This window comes from Corvus moneduloides, chromosome 21 (genome assembly GCF_009650955.1).
Source record: "Corvus moneduloides isolate bCorMon1 chromosome 21, bCorMon1.pri, whole genome shotgun sequence".
Taxonomy (NCBI): Eukaryota; Metazoa; Chordata; class Aves; order Passeriformes; family Corvidae; genus Corvus; species Corvus moneduloides.
Genome location: NC_045496.1, coordinates 7,696,615 through 7,720,891, shown reverse-complemented (window position 1 = coordinate 7,720,891; position 24,277 = coordinate 7,696,615). Strand labels below are relative to the sequence as shown.

At 51.5% G+C, this 24,277-nt stretch overlaps 1 protein-coding gene across 2 annotated transcripts in view; it reads right to left on the bottom strand.

Annotated features, from left to right (window-relative positions):
* The window catches only part of ASTN2 (astrotactin 2), a 277,000-nt gene that overhangs the window by 229,323 nt on the left and 23,400 nt on the right, over positions 1-24,277 (bottom strand). For both annotated transcript variants that reach the window (XM_032130546.1, XM_032130547.1), the window contains exon 3: positions 8,952-9,336. In XM_032130546.1, coding sequence (XP_031986437.1) covers positions 8,952-9,336 — 385 coding nt within the window. The remainder of the gene's footprint in view (positions 1-8,951; positions 9,337-24,277) is intronic.

Here is a 24,277-nt window from a genome sequence, read left to right as displayed (position 1 = left end):
TCAGTCGCTTCCCAGCTAATTGCCTCCACTCATGTGTGCAAACTCACCGATTACTGGAAGAAGTCATGGAATGTTAATTTCATTTGGAATGTGCTCCCATTTTTTTATGATGGGAAATGAATAAGCATTGTATTAATAGCATAATTTCCAACTCCAACCGCAGTCGCGGCCCTGCGGATGGAGGCTGCGCGTTACTCGTCACCCTGCGCCTTCCCTGCCTCTTCACCTTCCTCCCTTCCCTCCCCACCACTCCCCCCACTTCTCCTGTTGGTAATTAAGATAATGCAATGTAATTATAAACATATTAGGAAAGATCAAACGCTGAAGAGCCGCAGCCCGACAGTCCCGCCTCCACCTCACAGCTCTGCCTGGAGAGCACCTCCCAAAAGCTGATGGGTCCCTGCTCTCCTGGGGCTGCTCCAGCTGGGTTTGACCTTCCCAAGGGCTGTTTCTGTCCAGGAAACCCTCAGCTCCTCCACGGGGCAAAGACTTTCTAGCACACCCCTCCCCTAACATGTACAGGGCATTTATTTTTTTATCCCATTTCTCCTGCAAGGAAAAACCTTTGGCCGTGGGGTGCTGCCCTATCTCCCCCTGCCCCAGCACTGAGGAGGTCCAGTCCAATGGAGACTCCATTTCCCATTTTCTCGGCTCTAATAAAATCCTTAACTCAGGTTTTTTTATGAGATATCATAACTTTCTTGCCTAAACAGGGAGCAGAGCGGATGAGGCAAGATGGGCAGACCCTCGGTATCAGCTAATGCTCCTCAAGTTATCAAATAATTGAAAAGTTAAATAAGAACACTCTGGAGAAAGCTTCTCGATTTGGTGCTAATGGGCACACGGAACAGTCTGGGCTAATGTTGCATGGAGGAGAGACACAGGCTTGAGAGCACAGCGCTGACCTCCAGCTCCCTCTCTCCCCCACACAGCTCCTGCAGCTCCTCAGAGCCAGAGGAGACGCTGCCCCACGGAGCCAGCTGGGGCAGGGACACACCGAGGGCAGGAAAGTCCCATCCCCACATGGCTGAGGAGCCGCTGCTGGGGGATGAGCCTGGATGCAGCAGCACTTTGGCGTGTGTCAAGTGAGTGTGAGCCCAAAGGATGGGCATGGGCAGGACAGGGCTCCAGAACAGCCACTATGGGTGGGAAATGTGGCACAGTGGCCCCTCTCCAGTCTCCACCACTACCCAACCCCCCGCTCAGCAGCATGAACTCAGCAGCAGAATGAACTTTTTAGTTAGAAAATACATTTCCTCTGCCTAGTGGACAAGGTGACATTTTTCACAGTACTGACAATGCCGTGCCACCTGCCAGGATGAACGAGGGAGAGATGCCAACCCAGAGGAGAAGGACAAACTACCAAAATCTGAAGCTGGCCAGGAGCTTCAGCTCCAAAAGCAGCAGCAAAAGGACCAATGACCTCCCACACTGGGCAGCACATGGGTGGAGGCAGCAGGCAGGGGAAAATGAGCTGAGAGCTGGTTTGCTGGCTCAGGAGAAGACCTGGAGTAATAGGAACACCCAGAAAGCCCAGGATATCAAAACCAAACCATTCCAAGCCACACAGGTAAAGAAGTGAGGCTGAGCACTGCCACACTCACAGGACCCAGTGGGAGAGTCGCAGCAAACGCTGTAACTCAGCCATCAGAAAGGATTGATTTGAAGCACCTTGTTAATAAGTTTCCTCTCCCACTGGTCCTTCAGGGAGGTCAGTGCCTAATGATAAATGGGGCTGGAAGGTGCCTGCAGACCCAGTATCAGCACAGGTGCCCAGCCTCAATCCATCTTCCTTAGGAGCCAGCTGACAAAACCGTCTCGGTGGTGTAGCCAGGTAAAACACAACCGATGGGAAGAGGACACACAAACAGAGTGAAGAGTTGGTGTTGCAGCTGCCCTCCCTGATCCCTTCCCCATAAAACCCACAAGTCTGGGATGGAATGATGGGGGAAAATCTCCACATGCCGACTGGTGGAGCCACAATGCCACGAGGAGCCAAGGAGAAGAAGGGCTGAGTATCGTGGTCTGAAACAAACCCATCACTTGCTCAGGTGACAGGATCCAGAGCAGCCTCAGCTCTGAGCTCTGCATCCCAAGGGCTGAGTCCTAACCAACCTCTATACACTTCCTGTAGAAATGGGGAACACTGTGAGATTGTTCTCCTTCATCCCACATCCTCTTCTGATCAGCCTGACTTCAGAAACCAGTGGCAGGTTTTCACTCCATGCCGATACCATGGAAGCACCACCCCTGGAAGTGTTGAAAATCAGGTTGGACAGGGCCACGAGCAACCTGGTCTAGTGGAAGATGTCCCTGCCCACGGCAAGGGTTTGAACCAGATGGTCTTTAAGGTTCCTTTCAACCCAAACCATTCATTCCAGGATTCAGTGACAGCCCTGGCCCGAGCTGAAGCTCTCCCAGGTCCTCTGCACTGCACACAAGGTGGTTGCAAAATACAACCCAGAGGAGAAACTCAGGAGAGGCAAGGACACCTGAGATCCCCCAAGGCAAGTAAACAGCCATCATATTATTTTTTTAGACTTTCCATCAGGCAAAAAAAAAAAAAAAAAGATAAAAAAAAAGTCATCTTGAAGCTAATCCTGGTCAACAACTGTCCCACAGCCCAGCTACGCCTTTAAATAATGTAGTGCTTTATCAAACATTCATAGTGATGCACAAAGGGATGAACAATGCGCACCTGGCATTTATATAAATATACTTCCTGATGGCTTATTTTCCTTGGACAGCCAACACTTCACAGCTTATCTTCTGTGAGCTTGTGATTTCGCCTGGATGGAAAACACTTTGGACACCTGGGGAATCAGGACTACTGCACATGAAACTGCCATGACATCCGCACCAGGCATCTGCAGCCCCACCAAACTCCACAAAACTCCTCGCTCAAGAGCTGCTGCTGACTTGAGGAGCTAGAAGTCACCCAGCTGTGGCTGGAAGAGGGGGCAAGCAAGGGTATTTCTTCAACATGGGATGTTGTGGAGTGTCAGGATGAGACCAGCACACGCCTTGCAAAGCAGCAGGACTTCACAAATCCAGTATCCTGTCAGGATGCTTCAGGATGGCATAAGAAACCACCCTGTTTCTGTTCCAGTCCCTATGGCACCACTCAAAGCTGCTTTTCCAACTGTTTCTTCCCTCCTCTGTCTCATGGAATTAATGAGTGGGCTGTAGCAAAGAGAGGGGAGAAAAACAATAAAACACATCAGGAGCCCACCCCACCAGTCTGTTCTCCACAGCAACAGTTGCCGTGAGCCAGAAGAGCCCTGGCTGACCCTAGGTGTTTAAACCTTAATTAGTCATTAAGCATGGGCCACAAACCCATGAGCCAGGGGGCTGCAGGACCAGAGGAAGGCCCCAGACCCCAGAAGCTTCCCTGGCCCTTCTGAGCCACTCTTAGAGGCAGAAGTATGTTGGATATGGCTCTTGCGGGAGAGGTGACCTGAGCATGCTCCCACACATCCGTGATGCTGCTCTGATGCACTTTCTTGGGGGTGTAAGGGAGGGGGACCATGTCCCACAGCACCACTGTTCCCTCCCCCACACTGGGGAGGACAACCCAGATCTGGGTTGGAGGTATCCAGTTCAATGGGATGATCAAAACAAACCTAAAACTCCAGCCTGGCGCCTCTCCACTGAGATCTCCAACGGCAGTTACTATATTAATATATTAATTACGACTGTGTTTATCTCTGCAAAGCACAGCTTTTCCCTGGCAGGTCAGGACATTTTCAAATCTGCACTGAAGCCTGAGCTGGCATCACCACAGAACCAAGGACCCAGTGGCACGCCTGGTGTAACCTCTCTAACTGGGGCCCTCATTCCCTTCATTAACACGTTCAGATCAGTTACAATTGAGCCTGCTGGACTTGAAAACATCTTAAACGTCTCTATTAACTAGAGACACTACCTAAGCATGTCTGGAAGTGCTTCTCTGAATTAGGAGTCAATTCCTACCCTGTCAAGCCCCCTCCCCCTTTTTTTTTTTTAAATTTCTTTATAGCTGAAATTTGAAGCTGTTTTTACAGACAGGACTAGAGGGCTGCAAGAAAACACTTTTCACTGGCAGGCTATGAGAATATACACTTTCAAAGGTCCCTGTAAATTACAGAAGGAGTTGGCGGGGATTAGAGCTGGGAAAAGCTGATCACGTACAAAGAGGGTCATGATCCCATCAGGTCACTGGAAAGAAGAGCCCCAAGACACATCAGATGCTGGCCTGACGCACTGTCCCATTTTAGCCTCCAGCCGCAGCAAACGTTAAGCCATCATTTTATTTATTAAAGGCTCAGAAAGCCTCTGGTTAATGCTGGGAATCAGGGTGGAACTGCATCTGACTCCCCGAGCCAGCGGCAGATGGTGGCTCCCAGCCCCACCATGGGCACCAGGGATGGCACACCTTGGCACAGCCATCAGCCCCAGCACGGGCACCAGTGTCCCCTCAGGGACACCAGGCAGGCAGCTCAGGGACATCATTATCAGGCCAGACATCTCCTTCCTGTGTGCTCTCCCTCCTCCAATGTGGAGAGCAACACCATCACCTGTCCATGGTGAGGGCATTGCCCCCAACTCACACCCATCTCTAAATCTCATCTCCAAGACACTGCAGAGCTCAGGTATTGCAATGAATGGCTGCTCTAGGGAACAGCTTAACTACCTGCCCTCCTCTTGCACAGCTCAGCCCCCAAAACATCCCTTTCCACAGCCCCAACATCCTGCCCTCCAGCCAGAGCACTGCCTTACCCCTCTTCCCAGAGGAGTCTCCACTGGAAGGCAAAAACAATACTGAGATGTGGCCACCGGAACAGCTACTCCAGTGCTGGAGGGGGCATAGGGAGAGCTCTCTTGCCATCATCAGGATCCTTCCCCTGCTTTTTGCTGTTACCTCAGAGCCATTTGTCTCCCCTGCCTAAATCCCTTGTCCCGCAGTTCTCCTGGACTTCATCACCCAGAGCAGCTTGGCTGGGAGGCTGAGGGGACCACAAGCCCTGACATCAGCAGTTCTCCCTGTTTCCTTATGCTGCCCTGCCTGCTGTCTGGCTTGGCTCCCTCTCCAACCCCCAGATGAGGGCTGGACCATTAAATGACATGACCAGGGCTACCAGAGCAGCCAGTGGGAAAGTGGAGCTAGATCCACATCTCCAGGTGCACTCTAAGAGCCAGACCATCTTTCAGGAATGCCCAAAAGCATCTCACTACCGCTACAGCGAAAAGCATCCATGGATTAAGTAAGAGAAACTTCAGAGGTTTACCTGAGCCAACACAGCAGGGCAGAAGAAAGTCCAGGAGAGGAATTCAAGATGAGTGCAGAACCACACCTTTGATATACCCATGGCATTAATCATTGGAACCATCAGTAATAAGTCCTGTCTCCTGTCTAGACTTGGAGGCCATACCCAGACTGCAGGGCCTGTGAAGCCAGCACAAAGGCCTGCTTGAAAAGTTCTTTTTTTGAACATGAAAGAAACTGAGAAATAAAGATGGGTCCTTTGTTGCAGGAGTGGAATTGCAGATACTCGATTTTCAAGTCTGATTTCTCCTCAGTTTTCACCAGGCAGAGGTTCTGTTTCTCACTGATCCTTAGAAGATTTGGTTTGGCAAAATCTTTCTGAGGAACCTGTGGGTAATCCCATACTGAGGTTTGCTGGATTTTGCCTTCATTTACCAACTCCATCGCTGTGTATCCAGTGCCTCCCAGACAGGGATGCAGCAGTTCCAGGCAATGGACTGGGGCCCAAAGTCCCTCAAAGAGGACGTGATGGACAGAAGCAAAGGGCTCCCGCTGCTGTAGGATGAAGCTGTGTCAGTGAGGATGAGAGCCATGTATATTAAAAGAGAAAAGCAAGTGAGGAATTCCCAAAGGGATGGAGCTTGAGGCCATCTGCTTGGGAAAGGCAGGAGAGCAGAACTCATGAGGAGTATGGGCTGGAAACTGCACAGTGAAGTGAGGACAGAGGCGGTGAGGAAGAGGCAACACCTGCACAAATTGACCCGAATTCCCATAGTCACTGAACCTCGTGTACACACAGGGGCTGAGTTCAGACAGGGAGGGTCTCCCCAGCCAAGACCAAGACCCCAGAAACTGCACCCCACACCAGCAGATCCCACTTGGCACCACGCACACCCACTGAGCACAAAGCCCTAGAGACCTTTTAACTGCCAGAGAGAACTCAAACCCACGAGGAGAGAGTAGCCCCCTCTCCATCCCAGCTCCAGGGATCCTTCTGGATAATTAGGACAGCCTGGCTATCGCCTCCAGCCTCGCTCCAGTTTATTTTATTATTAATAAAAAAAAAAAGACTACTTTTCTACTTTTCTTCCTAAACTGCCTTGGATTTTTCTTCTGTCTAAATTCATCTGGGCTCTGTGCAATGTCACCAGGTCAGCTTGTGCTCCTGCTGCAATTCTAATTTTGTCAGCTTTACATTTTCTAGGCAGTTGGGAGATTTTTCTTTCTTTGCTCCTTTTTTTTTTTCCCCAAGTCAAAAATGATTTTGCATAACAGTAATAACATTAATGGCCCTGCACAGCGCATCCAGATTACAACTGCAGCTAGGGAGAAATAAACATCTCATCTTTGCCCTGCTGTTTATCTCCCCACAGCAGAGCCTGGTATCAGGTCAGAACCTGTAATTTCATTAACTTTATCACTCAGACACGCTTGTTGCTAGACGTCATTATTCAGCACATCACTCCTGTGTTTTGTTTGTGCTGGGATTCACTTCAGATGCTCCGGCACCACACGGGAGCATTCCTCCCATCCACATCACTGCCTGAGCTGGGGAGGAAGGTTTGGCTCGCTGAGCCATGATCTGCAAAACATTTGTGCTGCTCAAGCCTCCTGGGCAGGGACTGGATGGAGCAGAGCCATCCAGTGCAATTCCCTGCCTGATTCCCTGACCAGATACATCCAGAAGTGGTGAATAAAAAAACCCCACAGTCTTCCTCATGGAAAGGATAACTGACCCAACACCTGCCAAGCGTGGGGTGGCAAACCCCCACCGATGGAAAGAGCACAAGCCAGCACCAGCAAATCAACCGGTGCCAGCACAGGGGGGAAGCTGCAGCACTGGCAGAGGAGGGTGAGCAGAACTTCTCCATCCCATTGGATTTGCCATCCCTGGTAATTAGTGCAGGGAAGTGACACTTGAAAGAGCCTCTGCTGACAGCCCCGACGATGATACCGCTTGGAGCCCGCTGACAAGTCCCAGCTGATGTCTTATCACAAGGCAACACAGCAAGAGCACCGAGGAGAGCCTTTCCCACGGGAGCTGGTGGATTCCCTGGGATGCAGGCACAGCTCCACGCCCATCCCCAGTGACCACAGTGAAATCTGGCAGCGCCAGCTGGGCACCAGAGAAAGGCTGATCTTATTGTTGCACTACAGCCATGCTCCAGCTGGGTGTCCTGTAATGCATCCACCTTCAATCCAGCTGCAGAGCCATGCCTGAGCACAACTGGCTTCCAGTCCCTGGGCATCTCCAGGTACCTGGTGTCTGCTCACACCAGCTGCAGCTCCTCCACCCCACCTGCCCCGCCTCCACAAGAATCCAGCTGTGACTGCTGCTCGTGTACGGTCAAAGCCCCTGTGAGCAGCATGTCTGAACCACCACGTTTCCCCTGTGTGTGTCACCAGGTCAGAGTGGAAAGCCCACAGCACATATATTTATATCTGCAATCTAAAAACCCTAGATCTGAACTGCAGCCACCTTGTCCTGGGCAATCCAGGCTCTAAGCAGCTTCAGCAGAGAGGAGTAAGTAGCACATACCATAGCTTGGCTCCCTGAGCAGAGCCTCATCCAAGAGGGAGAAGTGCCCATCTGGGAGGAAGCATATGGTGAACTGGCACAGTTTGGAAGGATCAGACTAGGCAAGGCACAAACCTGCCTCAATCCAAGGTGACGGCATCACAAGGAGAGCTGGTGGGAGCATTTGGGAACATCTCTCCCAGCCTAGGAATCATAAGGGCAGCCCCAGCCCAGGGCAAGGGGTTCAGCCTGTGTAAGTTCTCTACTGCCAGTTCCTGAAGCCCTTGGACAGTTTAATATTCTGCTCTAGATCTTGTTTGCTATTTTGTTTTGAAGAGCACTGAAACGCAGTTAGTGCTGTCTTCCCCACTCACACAACTCTAAATAATTTATCGAAAAGCAAAACAAAGATGAGAATATGAAAGAAGAAAGAAGGTAGCTCAGTTACGATGTATGAAGGTTTTCATTTGTTCATTCTCACTAAGAAGAGGGTTGAGAAAACATCTCTTAACCCCATGGGCTGGTAACCCCAGACACACACCAAGGGATGCCAACAGGCATGCTCAGAGCAGCACTTGAGGATGGCAGATTGACCCCTGGGCACCTCCAAATCTGTTTGAGCAACAACAACCATCACCATCATCACAACCTTGTTTAAAAGGGGAAAGAGTAAAGAGCATTTAAAGGGTGGAAGAAACACAACCTCAACCACCACTTATGACCATCACAAAGGCAGGGAGCTGCTTTGCAGACACACTGCATCACCTAGGCTATCCCTGGCTCCTCCGTGGAGACAAAAAGAGTCCCTGTGCCCATCCCTGCCACTGTGGCTATTCAGTCTTTCTGGCAAGCCACACAATAAGGGAAGGATGGTTCAGCATCACCCCAAGATCCTTTCCCTGCACAGAGCGAGCCAGCACATCCCTTCCTGGCTGCTGCTGGAGTCACTCACAGCACTAACAATCAGCACTAACGTGCTTTGCTTTTGTTTATTCAAACGCGTTTTACTGTGCACTGCAGGTGAACAATATTAAATGGCTCATAATAACACTTCAATAAGCAGAGGCGGGTGCAGCAGCTTCTGATAGACAGACATAAGAAATGCAAGCAATCAAGTGTGTGCATTAGCCAAAATATCCTGGGGAATGCGCTGCTCCCCAGCAGAGCAGAGAGAGAAAAGCCACAAACCTTTCTTCTCGTAGTCAGGCTTCTCCTCCCCGCCCCGGCCCAGGCTCTCCAGCGTCCTTGTCACCTGGCTGCCAAATTCATCCTCCCTGGTGCTGGGCTCCGCCCGCCGCGGGGTCTCCTCCTCCTCCTCGTCCTCGTAGTCGTCCAGGATGGGGGTTTCCCGGATGGGCACCCCGATCACCGAGTTGTGGGCCTGCAGGCGCGAGTTGCGGAAGCTCTCGCGGGCCTGGGGGCCCAGCAGCACCGAGGGGATGTAGTGGATCTCGTGGGTGGCCTCGGTGCTGGCGCTCTTCTGCGGGATGCGGCGGCGCTTGTGCCAGCGCCGCTGGGCATACAGGGCCACCATGAACACCAGCAGCAGCAGCAGCAGCGCGATCAGCCCACCCTGCAGACAGAGCAAAGGGCACAGTCAGGAGGGCACGGGGTGCAGGGAGGGGTGATGGGATGCTGCAGTGTCCATAGGATCACAGAATGATGGGTGGAGAGACCTTAAAGCCCATCTCATTCCACCCCCCCTGCCATGGGCAGGGACACCTTCCACTAGAGCAGGTTGCTCAAAGCCTCATCCAGCCTGGCCTTGGACACTTCCAGGGATGGAGCAGCCACAGCTTCTCTGAACAACATGTTCCAGTGCTTCACCACCCCAGAGCACCCTTCCATCCGCACCCCCTGGACGACACACAGGTGGATTCATGGAGCAGCCACCTCTCAAGTGTGAGGTCATGGACAGGTAGATCAGGATGCCAGCAGTGGCCTTTAGCTGGGAATAGCACAGTGGCACCCCTGGCTCAACTCTGCCCGTTCTCCCAGGGACTTTGTTCTTTCCACTTCACCCCTTGGGACCCCCAGGCCCCCTACACACAGGGAGATGGGAAACGGGGATGATCAAATCCCACCACTTAGGAGAAAAAACCTCATTAAAACAACCCAGCCATCACCCAGGAGCAATAAAGCCTTAGCAGAGACACGTATTTCCCAAAAATGATGGTGCAACAAATGGCCCCTCACAGGAGATGCTCCCAAGGCATGGTTACCCCAGCTCCAACATTTCTGGGCTGATTTCCCTGTGGTTTCAAGAGCAGCTGCAGAGCTGGGGGCACAGCACAACATATTCCAGACCCAGACCTTCTCTACTAAGCTCTTGTCCTTCCCCCCTCCAAATTTTATTCAATACAGCTCTCAGCAATGTTAACATTAAAAATAAAAACCTTTTACAAAAAGATAAACTTCTAAATATCTTTATGTACATGGAAGTAGCATGTCCTCTCAAGGGAGCCTGGCTAGGAAGTACCAATGGCAGCCAGCCCTGCCTCTGCCTGCTCTGGAAGTCAAATTCATCCCTACACACACAAGAGCTGCGCCTGTGCCAGCTCTGAGCCTCTTAATCTCTGCAGCATCGGAGCAATTCTATCCCGTGGCAGACAAGCAAGGCAGGGCATGTAAATCAGGAGCAGCACGAGCGGCCAGGGCTTTGCAGCACGACAGGAACAGCCAGGGCAGGGCAGGCGTTCCGTGCACACCTGGGATGCCACAGCCCAGAGCTGCAGCGAGCTCTACAGCAAAGCAGAGGCGTGAAAATATTCCCTCTGCATTCGGTACAAAGCAGCAGGCTGCACCCGGAGCACGGCTCTGACTCCTGAACAGCAGCAGCTGGAAGGAGGCGGCACTGGAAAGTGCAGTTCACAGGATGAGTTACCTCGGGAGAGGCCTCCGGAGCTGGAGCGGAGGAGAGACGTTTCCCTGCCCCACAACCTGCCACGGAGAGGGGCCCAGCCCAGCACCCCCCACACCAGGATCCCCTCCTCTCCTGCAAAATGTCTCTAACAGATGCAGGACTTGGCGGCTCAGGACACTGCTCAGCTTGAGTTCCCCAATTTGTGTGACATGCACCTTCAGGAAAGGTGTTTTACTGTCCAGGAGAGGCTCAGGGATCCCTGAGGGGATTGGTGAGCAGGGCTTGGTGAGCAGCCCAGGTTTATGCCCTGCAGTACCAGGCCACTTCAAGGACCAGAGGGATGAGGACCCATCATGGCCTTCCATGCTCAAAAACAAGAACCAGCATGGACACCTCAACCTGGGAGAGCAGACACGAGTTTCCTTGGATTTGCACAGTGCCTGACGCATGGAGACCTCAGAGCATCACAGGAGCTCCCTGGCCTGAGGCACCCACAGCCACTGGCGTTTGCTCAGAAATCCAGTTTGCAGGAGAGAAATCATGGCACACCAGGAGGGAGGCCAGGCCGGGTGAGAAGGACACAGCAGGGCCACAAACTTCAACACAACAAACCCTGCTGCAAAACCAGGTCTGGCTCATGTGCCAGACCTTGCAGCAAAGAGAGGGTTCTCGTGGTCCAGAAGGGCTTCAGAACAACACTCACGGATGTGATTGCTGAGAAAAATCTCCTCCAAGGTCTTCACCACCAAATCCCTGAGCTGCCCAGCTAGACATCACTCACACCTTGGTGCACTCTGCCACTGGAAAGTGGCTGCAGGGAAGAGCACTCTGCTCCCATGGGCACACAGACACTCACTTTCCATGGAAAAGCAAAACCAGAGACATCCCAGACGCTCAGAAAAAGTCAGGGTGACAGAGAAAGCCTTGCAGGAGGAGCAGCTGTGCCAGCTGGACCCAAGGAAGGGGTTCAGACACCCGTGGCAGGCCTGGGACTGTGGATCTTCCTGGCTGGGCTCACCTTATATCTGCCCCTGGGAAATGGCCTGGAGAAAATAAATCTGTTAACATATTAAATAAAGATCTCTCTGCTTGGGAGAACCTACAAGAAGGCATAGAGGCACAGAGGTTACTGGTGTGCCATTCCCTCTCTGACTCAAGACTGACACGGCTGGCTCAAGGAAGCCAAGGGCTCCCAGCCCAGCCCAGCTACAACTCCCACATCCTTTGGGGATGAGCCAGAGATCTCTGCTCTGCCAGTCACTGAGACAATGGCCCCTCTCTGCCTGGGAAAAGCTGGGGCTGCCCGTGCCAGCCCCTAGGGTAAGCACCACAGGCTCATCACAGGCAGCACAGTTCCAATGTGCTCCTTTCGTCCCTGACCCTGCGCCAGCAGCTGCTTGTTTAACCACACCACACACGCTGGGAGAGCTTCCTGGGGAAAAGGGGGGAAAAAAAAAAGAATCAAACTTAGGAGGCATTCAAGCCAACCTCATTTTAATCTATTTTTCGTGTTAAATTATCCAACTGAGGGAGCGGGAGAGAGAAAGGGGAAAGAAGGGATAATATGAGAAATGTTTTATTTGACAACGTGTCATTCGGAAACTGATTATTTCTGTCTCCGAGCTTTTTAATATTCCCAAACAATGGCCAAGCCGCGCGGGGATTTGGTATTCTAAGGCTGGATTTATAATACTCTGTTCTGCAGTGATAAGAACACGGGCCTTTAATCCTCTGAGCTGTGAACATGCATATTCTCCCACGTAATGTCCTTCCTGCCACGCTCCCGCTGCCCTGGGCCGGCCGAGCAGGAGCCACCAGCACCAGAGTGTTGCCAAGACCCACAGGGGAGGAGAAGGAATGGGGAAAGGAAGATGGGGAAGAAGAGGGATGGTGGGAACAAGCCACATGTGGAAAGAACTGCAGGGCTGGTGGCACCAGAGCCACAGCTGAAGCTGTGGGAGCAGCAAGGCTGGGACTTATTTGAAGCCCAGGAGGAAAATCAATGGGAGAGGCCACCCTGAAGCCCAAGAGGTTGGACCCTCATACAATTCTGAAGGCTGCCAAGCTGCTGGATTGGAGGGCCATCACTCTTTAGGAATCTTTGAGATGCTGAACAATTTCCGGGCAGCAAGAGGAGGCATCACTGCTTTGAACACAACCACCACCCTGCCCTACCAACCAGTGAAAGACAAGGGAGTCCCACTGCTCCTCAGGGCTCCAGACAAGCTGTCTTGCAACAGCCTCTGGCCTTTCCAACTCTGCTCCCCACAGTGGGGGGATGCGGTGGGATCCCTTGCGGGAATCCTCCATCCCTGCAGCCTTGCAGTCACACAGTGACACAGCCCAGCAGTTCGGAAATCAAGCCCTGACAGTCTTCCAGCTGCCACACCAGAAGGGCTGAAGTCACAGAAGAAAGTCCCAGGCTGGAGGGGATAGTATAGGCTGGGCAGAGCTCTGACACCACAGCATCCCTTCTGCAGGTCAAAGCAAACCTGGTGCTAAACAGCACAGCCCTCAAGTCTGTGCTGACCTGGGCCCCTTCCTCCCAACACCAATGCAAGGTTTTGTCCTGACGCAAAAATATCCCTCTTCCTTTCCTAACTCGAAGCCATTTATTGTCCAACACTATGCTGGCAACCAGCCCCAGGGCCAGCAACCTGCTGCTGGATGAAGCAGGATCTCACAGCCCCAGACATCACTCCAAGGACAGTCCCCCAGGACAGCTCAAGGACACCCCATCACTTCCTGGGCTGAACAAGCCCCCAGTGCTGGAGCACCACATCCCCTGCATCATCCCAGCAGGTGAATTAAGGTGAGCAATCAGGTATGAGCAATAACCACACAACCCTCGGGGCTCTTCACATTGTGTACTTTTCCTTTCTTTCCTTTTTGGATGTGAAGGTAATTAAACACTAGGAAAATTTACCAAGGGGTGTACTGGATTATCCATCACTGTCAATTTTAATTTTCTTTTTAAATCAAGCCTGGATGCTTTTTTGAAAAGTCATACTTTATTTCAAATGAGAAGTAGAGGCTTCAGGGCATTCTTGCACCCTGTGCAGCTCTGAGGGCACAGCAGATGATCCCATGGTCCCTTCTTGAATTCCACTCACCCCAATTTTGGCTTTCCCACATTTCGGCTCCACAGCATCTTATCTTTCATCTCGGGTACATCATCCCCTCCTAGATAACCCAGGCACACAAAGCACCACCAGACCTTGGACGCAAAGAGAGGTCAGGCAGAGTCCACCCCCATGCACAAATCACAGCCACTCCCTGCCAGCCCAAACCCCCACATGCAGCGGGGCCAGCAATGAGGCCGTGGATGAGTGAGCAGAACTGAGGGAACTGAGGCAGACAGTGGGGATGGGACCAGGGACAGACAGCAAGCCAGCATGAAGGCTAGAGTGGAACAGACAAACACCAGGATTAAAATATATACACATATGCACTCCAAAAGGATCTGGATCCTGCCCTGATCACCAGCCCACTCAACCCCACCTCTCTCTATAAGAGACAATGATGGTACACAGGGCAAATCTCCTAAAAATACAACATTTTCTCCCTGTACACTTCAAATCCCCATTCAAGCACAGCTTCACCAAGGTGCTTAACCACACACTCAACTTTAAATATGTGTTTAATTCCCATTACAGTCCATGAGCCTAAAGCACACGCCTCAGCGCTTTGCTGAGCAGGGACAGCTCCTTGAATTGCAGCCCAAAGAGAACTGTGTTACATCTCTTTTTTCCCTTCTTTCCACAGCTCACCACCTCACTGAGCCACAGATACAACTGGGGCACTGTCTTGTGGTGGTGCTGCTATCACAACTGTGTCACCTAACCCTGCCCAGAGGTGACAGCACCCGGAGCCACCCTCTCTGAATGGGTGCAAGGAGCACAGCCTGTGGCCCAGGGGTTTGAGGAAGGGTTCCCACAGGACAGCTCCATCCACACCATGCAGATCCTCTTGCCATGCTGTGCATCCACACACAGGGCATAAATCTAACAGTACATACAGTCCTTTAAAGTACAACACACAAGCAATGAGAGTTACAGTTGCTGTGGGAACCATAACTTTAAAATCTCTGACTCTTCCACGTTAAAAACAACAACAACAACAAAAAAAAGTCAGACAACAAGTCACATTTTCATATAATTTTTTTTTTTTTTTTTAAGCCATGCTCAGTTTTGTTTTGCTGTTTCATCCAAGAAGGGAAACAAAAGAAGGAGTGAACCTGCCAATCAGCCTTTCTGTGCTGCTCAGACATGCGATGTGATGTTCCAGTAAATGTTTATTTGAAAGGTCTCCCAGGCACCGGCTGTGTGCAAGCACCAAAACACACAACCCTCAATCACAGCCAACATGCCTGCGTGTCCCGAACTGCACATCTCGCTAGGATAACAATTCAAAATGACTCCTAATCCATTTTTATTATGTAAAAAAAGGCATTTATTTGCAGCGAGCTGAAAGAGGAGGGCTGGAGGTGATTTTATTAAGCACCTGATTGCTGGCTCTTTTTAAAGCCGGGGCGCAGATTGCATAAATTGTGATTTTAATGCGTGCTAAACGGTTCACCTAAATGGGCTGACCTGCTAACCCAGAGCCTGCCCTCAGAGAGGGAAGATTTTAAAATTCATAAGGTCTCCTGCGCTTGCGCTCATGTTTTCCTAATGTGGGCAGCCTGGGAGCAGAAAGCTCAGACAAAAACAAAAGCTTTTCTGTCCCCCCAAGGAGTTTCAGCTACAGAGCCCCATCCCTGCTCCACGCTAAGCCAACAAGAGAGCCCCGCACGTGTTCATCCCACTCAGCTCATTTCCACCCCACGCCTGAACTGTGCGTCATCCGTATTCAATTCACTTGAATTAAGAAAAAGGAACCTGGATTTTAAATAAAAGAGGCCACCTCATCCCCAGTAAGTGTCTCTGAGGTTTCACTGGCCAGGATCACCACGTGCTGCAGGCTGAGAGTGCCCAGGGATGTGGCAACACAAAAGCACCTCCCAGTGGAACACGGAGCTAAAGGAAAGTCCCTCAGAACCACCCCTGACACAATGTCCCTCTCTGCACCACCCTCGGCACAGAGCCCAAACCCTGATCGTCCACGGGAACCCAGCTGAGGTGGGGAGCATCCCCATGCCACAGCCACATCCCAGCAAAGGCAGCTCCTGCCAGGGAAAGGGCGAATGGGAATCCACACACACTGACTGTGTGTGGCCCTAACACCTTCCCAGCTGAGAGTGACAAAGCAACAAAGTCCTCCAGGGTTCAGTTTCAGCTTGGTTTCACCAAAATCACCAGTAACTTCCAGGGATGGAAGTCACTTGCCATGGGACCTCCCAAAGTCAGAGCCACTGCAGGAGCCCTGACCCACCCAACTGCTCCTCACCCCTTCCGAACAAAGGTTTAACAAAAGCTAAAGCAAGGTCTCAAATTAGGAGGATTATTACAATATCCGCCAGCGCAGCATTTGCTTGCAAGTAATGAAATGTAATTAAAAGTAAAGAACACTTGTCAGATAAATGACAAACACGTACTGCTGTTGCAAAAGTACCTTTGCTTGTTTTTTTTAATAATTGTGTTTATCCGCTTCCTCACTAATTTGCAAAAAATGCAGTTAATTCTCAGTGGATCTCACAACCATTAGTGCGAATTAATGCTGTTCCCACTGTATATTCTGCATATATTAGAAAAAAGAATAATCTAATAAGAGATGCACATCTCCGGGTGAGGGAACACGAGCACGATTCACATCGTGCCTCCAGCTCCCAAGCCCCAGAGAGGGACACGGTACAACACCCGTTCTGCTCAATTAACCAGCCCGCTTTTGGGGCTGCCAGACCTTGGCCACTCGTCCAGAAAACGTAGCAAAGGTGCAAAAATTCACCACAAACACAGGGACTTCTTGGAGAGCCAAACACCTCCAAACGCTGCTGATGGACCAGGTCTCCTCTGCATTGGTTGTGCTGCTGCTCTACCCACAGTGAAGACGGGAGAGAGACTGGAAAAGGGGTTTAGCATTTATTTATGGACTTCTCAAGAAATTTATGGAGAGAGGAGGTGATGGGAAGGTGCTATTGTGCACACAGACATGAAGGAAAAGAGCTTGTTTTGTTGGCAGAGCGGTTTTTTTGGGAACAATCCAGCTTATTGTGTAAAAAAGAATAAAAAAACCAAAACAACAACCCACAAAAAACAAACCATGCCTTGCCGTATTTAAAGTGCAAACATTTCAGCATAATGAACATCAACAACTGAATGAACAGAAACCACAGCTTTCCAGAACGAGAGGGAGGGTATTCAAACACAATATCAGGGATAAAGCCGCCGCGCACGTGCCCACATGGCATTTGGTATCAGAAGGTACTTCGGAATTCTGGCATCGTAGCTCACACAACAGGAGTTACACCCCACAGCCCCCCACACCCTAAGAGAATCCTCCTCTGGTACCTCGGGCATCACACACCAAAGGGAAAAAACAACCCAAATCTGAAGTTTCATCAATTTTCATTTCTGATTTGATAATACATTTGAAAACTGTGCTGCCTCCCAAATAGCACAGAGCAGAGAGACCCAAGACTTTGATTTAAAGAAAAGATCTAAGACCTCAGGAACCCCACAAGCCTCCTCTCCCAAAACACCACAGCTATTCCCAGCAGGAATTATTAAGAGCCCAGTTAAATACAGCACTTAACCACACACTTAACTCCCATTAACTTCACTGGAACCTCGCACACAGATAAAATTTGTCCGGTGTTTCAGGGCTTTTTCATCTCCCAGGGCTTTTTCCTCTCCCTGACAAGAATGGAGCTCACCCAGCTCTCCATGTGATGCCTCCAAACCACCTCGGGGCTCAGCACAGTGGAAAAACAAACCCATGGGGATGGGTTTTCCTGCTGCACAGCTCCCACACTCATTGCTCACACACGAGCCCACAGAAACCTTTTAGTTCTGCAGCCCTTCTTGACGGAACTGCTCCTTTTTCACCCAGCCCTCTCGCTGTATCGATTGGGAATATTGAAGTATGGGAATGCACCAGATTTGGTTTTGTCTTGTTCTTTGAAGGGCACGAGACCAACGAACTTTTTTCTGGAGAAGGGAGGACAGGGCACCCTGCCACTGGGCTGGGAAAAGCTGAATTTGCACCTGCCAAAGGACCCTTTGCACCCCCAGCTCTGAAGAGCTCTGCACACCCTGGCGACAGCCCCCGTCCCCAAACTCCTGAAATTCAAGTCCTTTTTTTTTTTTTTTTCTGTATGGATGAAGGACATCAAAGGCAACAGGAGGAAAGCAGAGGTGGCAGCATGGCAGCGATGCAACCTGGGTGCCACCAAGATGACCTCCCAAGCTCCCTGGTATGCTGCAAGGGGCTGAGACAGTCTGAGACTCTCACTCTCCGTCCCAGCTGGAAGCAGAGGGTTTGGAGTGTATCTGAGTGGGATGCACGGATGGAGAAACAGGGGCTCCTTCCCAGATGGAGCGGGGACTGCAGGGCATGGCTGTTACAGCTGCTTCACCCCGCTCAGCTGCACCACACCATGAGGGTGGTGGTGGAAAGGCTGCAGCCCCCCCTCCCCAGCCAGCAGCAGCTGAGAAAGTGCCCGTTTGGAAGTGGGAAAGGATTCATTTCAATTAAATATGCCTGGTGCTCCAATCGAAACCAATTAATTCTCCCCATCTGAAAGCTGATTAGCCAGGCTATCTGGGTAAATGGATAACAACAGGCTAATAACCCCCTCCCCATGCACACACCGGGGCTGCCATCAGGGTTTTGACACTGTGTCTCCAGCCTAATTGCAGCATCTGTGAATAACTGCGGAGCAGATCCCAGCTCCATCCCTGGCAGCAGGCAGGGACCAGGTGAGGATGGCCACTTTGGAGCCAGCCTGACATCCCATTACTGCTCCCAGGCTTCAAACAGGGCTCTGAGCAAGCAAAGCTGCTCCTCCAACCCCAAAAGCTCCCTCATCCCCCTGGAAGCTCTGCTGGGCACTGGGATTGCAGCTCCTGGCTCTCCAGCCCTGTGCCCTCCCCTGGCTGTTATTAGCCAGCGTTTAACTCCACTGCTCATCCTCCTTCCTCGTCCTCCCTCTGGAATGCGTTCCCACCAGCCCAGCCTGGGACAGACAACAGGAACACCAAGGCACTGGGGTTAATGGGCAGAGCTCTGCACCTCACCCCAAACCAGCCTAGCAGCCCCCAGGTTTAAGCATCCCCCACTAACCCAGGCTCCTGAAGCTGCTCAGAGCCTCAGCCCCTGATGTCCTCGGGGAGTTCAAACAGCTGAAGCCAGACATGGGGATGGCAGCCCTCAGGAGAGAGCAGGGGAAGGCACACAGCCATCCCGCTCCTCTGTGACCCTCATCCCCTCCAGTCCCTGTGTCACCACTAATGTCACCTCAGCCCTGGCCCCACAGCCTGACTCCCCAGGTCCCAGACAAGGGGCAGCAACTGGGGAACTAGTGGCAGGAATTTTCCATCTCTGCTCCCTATTTTTTTCCGCACAATTGGGAAGTGTTGACCAGCTAAAACCCACTCTCCCAATGGTGTATTTTTGGTTAAGAGCAAAGATGGAGCCAAATTGTGAACAGAGAAAAACAAAGACCTCAATCCTTCTGCCATTTTCTAATCAAATTTCCTTTTACTGATTTGACAGGCCTGTTTTGAAAATCTAAATTTAAAGCTAAAATGAAGTTAGATTCCACAGCTAAACGGGAATCAAGACAAAATGTTTCAAATGGAGCTAATAAAACCCTTCTGCCCATACCTCTGGGCTTACAAAGCTCCTCTCCACTCCCTGTTTTTGAGTAGTAAGCTTTACTTTGCTAACCACCCCCCACCATGCACAGGCATCCCCCAGCAGTTTGTTTTTAGCCTGTAGGAGGCAGGAAAACAACTTCCACCCAGCTCCATCTCCTTGATGTGGTGCCTGTCCTGCAGGCTGGCCTGAGCTCACATCTAATCTAAATTAAGCCCAGTTTAGGCAATGCTCCCATCTTGAAAGGACCCCTGCAAAAGAAACAGCTTGGCCTGAGAGGGAAGAATGAATGGGAGATGAAGATCCAGCTGTGTGTGTTCCTGGAGAGGCTCACCTGGCTGACAAGGAGAGGAGGGAGCTCTGGGGTGGAGAGCAGCGCCCTTCGAGAGCCAGCACTGACCTGCACAAGCTCCTCCGCTTTTCAAACCCTCCCCTTGCTTCAAACAAAAAGCCTCTTGCTCCCCAGGGGCTCAGCTGTTGTCCTCAGCATCTGACCTTCTTTCAGGCTTTCACCACACCAGAGTAATTTCCCACAGAACAAAGGAAGCCAAAAGAAGAACGGAGTCTCTACTTTGTGCTACAGACAGAGCACTGGAAACTTGGTGGTTCAGCCCTTCCGGTCCATGGCTGTGATCCTTGGACAAGCCCTTGGAAAAGTTCCCTCAGGGAGCAGCCCCTGCCCTGTTGCATGGGAGTGGGATGAGAATAAATCCATAAATCCCAAGATAAATGCAGTAGAGTGCACTGGGAAGCAAAGAAGAGCAGCACTGTTACTGCTCTAAGAGCAGGTGCTCTCACACAAGCTGGACAGGGATGTGGGTTTTAAAACCAGAGGCTGAATGCGTCTTGCACAGACCAAACAGGAGCTCCAGGGAATGAAATCCCAGAACACAGAGCCTCAGCAATCCACGTCCCTGCCTCACGCACCAAATGTCCCTGTCCCTGCAGGGAGGAGCTGCTGGACAGAGAGGAATGGACGTGGCATCACAGAGCACAGGTGTTACCCAATGTTCAGAGGGCAGCTTGAAAATGAAAACAGATGTGTTTAGACCCCTCCTCTTCAAAAGCAGCAGCTCTGGTCACCCTCCACCCCTGTAGCCCTGGGGGGATGCCAGCCTGCATCCTTGCGTGCTGCCAGGAGCCAGAGACTTGCAGCGAAATCCTCAGAGCAAAACATTTACAGGAAAAGGGTTTCCATCCATCACCTCAAACCGCCTGCTTATTTAAATCAGTCCAAACACTGCAAAAGTTATCCAAAATGCTCGGCTGTGGCAAAGCTGGGCTGGAGGCAGAGCGCTGGTGCGGCTGCTTGTCCCTGATCCGTGTCAGACAGGGCAGGCTGAAACAACCGCCCACAAGGACCGGGAATTCTTGCAGAACAGGACAGAGAAACATCCATCACCAGTGACAAAGGGTTATTGATCCTGCCCGAGGGCACAGAGGTGGATTCAATGACCGCTCCAAATCCCTTCCACTCCACAGATCCTAGAGAAAAGCAAATGTTCATCCCGCAAAACCCTTGAGAATGAAGTGCTCCTCTGAGTGTCCCAATGGATGGCAGTGCCATTGACAGGGCTGGCACGTGTGGAGGGGTTGGGGTATGAAGAAGCAACTCCCCCACTTAAAAAAACCAAACAACCCAAAAACAAACAATCCAAAAATGGCAACACAAAAACCAAAGAAACAAAACCCACTCTGCAGTCATGCCTTGCACAGCCAAACCCCTTGAGCATTAACCTGAAAAACTTGTTTAATAGAGCAACAAGGGAAAGTTATCAAATACACTCATGCAGCCTGGGGCGTGCAGGTGAACCTTCCATCCACACCCACACCTCTGTCTCGGCCGCCTCCCAGCCCCAGGGACTGAGGGCAGCATTCCTGGAGGTTCAGCGCACTGAAAGACATGGAGAGGTGCAAGGAGAGCCACGGTCATTGGCTCATCCACTCCATCTTCCAGTTTTCAATATTTGCATTGTCAGGATGTTTTCCAAACACAGATAATCATTTAAACCCGAAACTTCATAGGAAAAAAAAAAATGCACAATTAGCAATTCCCCCACTAATTAGGAAAGGAAGAAAGAAGTCCAAAGCAGAATTTGTCTGCATAAAACAGAAAAGAGCAATGAAATAGCTACATATGAATGTAATCAAAATGAAAATTAAAGTCGTGGTTCTTATTCCTGTGCATGACACCCTTCAGAACCCAGCTCAGTAAAAAATAAATATACACATAGTTTTATGGAGTTTATATTTCATGGATATACATGCACACACATGAACAGAGACACGGAATATTCATGGAGAGCTCTGGTCATAGTCAGCAGCTGAAGGGTCCTGGTGGGACGCTCAGAGGGACTGAGGGGACCCCACGAGCTGAGATGCTGAACAAGGGAACAGGCACATGGGAACTCACCTCAGCTGTGCCACAGAGGTCAGGGAAGCACATGGCCTGAACACAGGGTTCTGGAAGAGGATGACCTCACCCTCCTCAGCATTTTTTAGGGCTGGTGCATCATTAGCCAGGTCTCCAGCTGCCCTCCAGGGGACAAGAGGATCAAGTGTGTTTTTCTCTGCTATTATACAAGACACGAGCTTGTGTGCATCCTCTGATGTGATACAGCTTCAAGGCTACACGGTCAAGCTTCCAGGGCTTGTCTCAGCTCCAGAGCCCTTCTCCAGGACAGCCGCACTGCTGTCACCTCACTCAGGGACAGGCCTTTTTGCGGGCAAGACACCTACTGAGACACACATGCAGCAACTGGGGAGACAACCCACCTTTCAAATTGAGTACATGCCCCAGAGAAGGTCAAGCTGTTCCCAAAATCAGGAGGGGTTTCACACTCAGCCTTCCAGCTTCTCCACATATTCCCCCATCCTCATGCTGTACTCTCCTGCACCCAGCCCTGTTTCTCTCTTGCATTTACACAAAGCCTGAAATCCCTGCCAAAGCAAACTCTTGTTTTACTTCAGTATCACCATGATCTATGAGGGGGATCATAAGACCCCCTTCACCTTCCTTCTCTGCAGAAACCCCCTTCGCCTTCACCTCTCCCTTTTCTGCTCCTCATCCCTCCCCATGTCAGACAAGGATGTTCCACAGCCTTGCCAAGTGCTTTGGGAAGAGCCTGAAGGACACAAGAACAGCTCAGTACTGGCCACTGCATCAGCTGCTCTCCTGACCAACATCCCACCGCTGCTGCCTGTCATCTACAGGACATGGGAAGCCAAAAACCAGACAAGGAAGACAGGAGGAGAAGTATCTACCTGTCTGCAGCTTCCCAGCCCCAGGAGCCAGCAGAATTTGAGCACAGCCACAGCTCCAGCCCTGCACAATTACTTCACAAAAGGGGGAGCAGGGAGCGAGCAGAAGCACCCCAATAACACAGGAGCTCTCCCAGCTTTTTGAAGACATATGGCTCCTCTCCATACTTCAAGCAGTGACTCCTCCACGCTTCCAAATTACAGCTGCCTAAGCTGTTTCTGCAGATATTTCCTCTTTCTATGCAATCATTTGGCTAATAAGATGAGCAGGTTGGGCTCATTTATTTTGGACACTGTTCGTGGGTCATTAGCAGAAAGGCTAATCATTGCATTGGCAGAAAATATCACTTCTGCTTCAGAGCTGGCTGCACAGCACGGGGAGGGGGAGAGAGCAGGAGCCTGACAGAGCCTTAAAAAAAAAAAATACAAAACCCTAGTTACGCTGCTGTAGAAGTGGAATTTTCCTCTGCTATTTCCCCAGGTACCTGCTGTTAGGACGAAGCGGACAGACTTCAGTGCCCGAGGCAGCTCTGCGGAGCTCGCGCTCCCTCTCCCACGCACGTGCCACCTCCAAGGGCCCAGAGAAGGAGCGATGCTGGCGGCAGCAGCCCGGCCTCCCTGGGCCACAGCAACACGTCCTGGTGATGCTCCATCCTCCGGGGAGACACCGTCATCCTCACCCACAGGCAAATCCAGGCGGGATGCAAAGAGCCCCATGGCACGAGAGCCCTTTCGGGGATGGTTTGGGGTTAGCAGAGCAGATCAGCTGTGACACCTGTGCTCTGCCTGCAGCACCTGAGTGCTAAAATCCACCTACAGAGACATTTAAAGAGCAATTTGCATTCAGTGTGAAGGCTAGAGTGCCAGGGGGATGCAGAACTGCAGGGCATCTGTGGAGCTGAAGCTTGAGTTTCCAGGAGACACAGCAAAGCTGAGCCCTTCCCTTTTCTCTCTCAAGAGGTGACAATAGAAGCAAAGACAAAGTTCTGAGACACAGCCGTGCCCAAACAGCAGCACTGAGAGCAAAGCTGCTCCCCAGGCCCAGCTGCTCCAAAACCAGCTCTCTCCAAAGGCCCTGGGAGAAGCTTTGCCCTGCGAATATCGTGCCCAGGCAGAGCACAGGGACACAGAGCTGCTCCTGCTCCCATCTCATTGCAGCTGCTGCCTTCACCCACTGACCTGGCAAGGGCAGAAATGAAGTGCTTGAGGGGAACAGCTGGCCAGGGCACAGGTTGTCCCCTTCCCCAGCAGACACACAGCCAGCACGCCTCCTGCTCCCCTCCTCCAGCTTCTGCCAGCCCCAGATGTCCCGGCCCTGTGTGCTGCCAACGGTGCCATGACCTTGGCTGCTCTCAGCAGCATCCTTGGGGCAAGCACAGGATGGGGCTCCCATCTCCCCTGGGAGGCTGTCAGCAGATGTTCCTCAGCTCTGTGCTTCCCCTCCTGCCCTGCAGCACCACAGCCAGGAGCCCCAACACACTTCCCAATTGGTTATACCAGGAGGGAGCTGGGCAGGGGGACAGCATGGCAATGTTGGGAGGAGGGACACCAGGAATTTGTCCCTGGAGTGCTCCAGCTTGCCTTGAGCCACCCATGCCGAGCCTCTTCCTGCTGTCCCCACGGGAGCGACGTG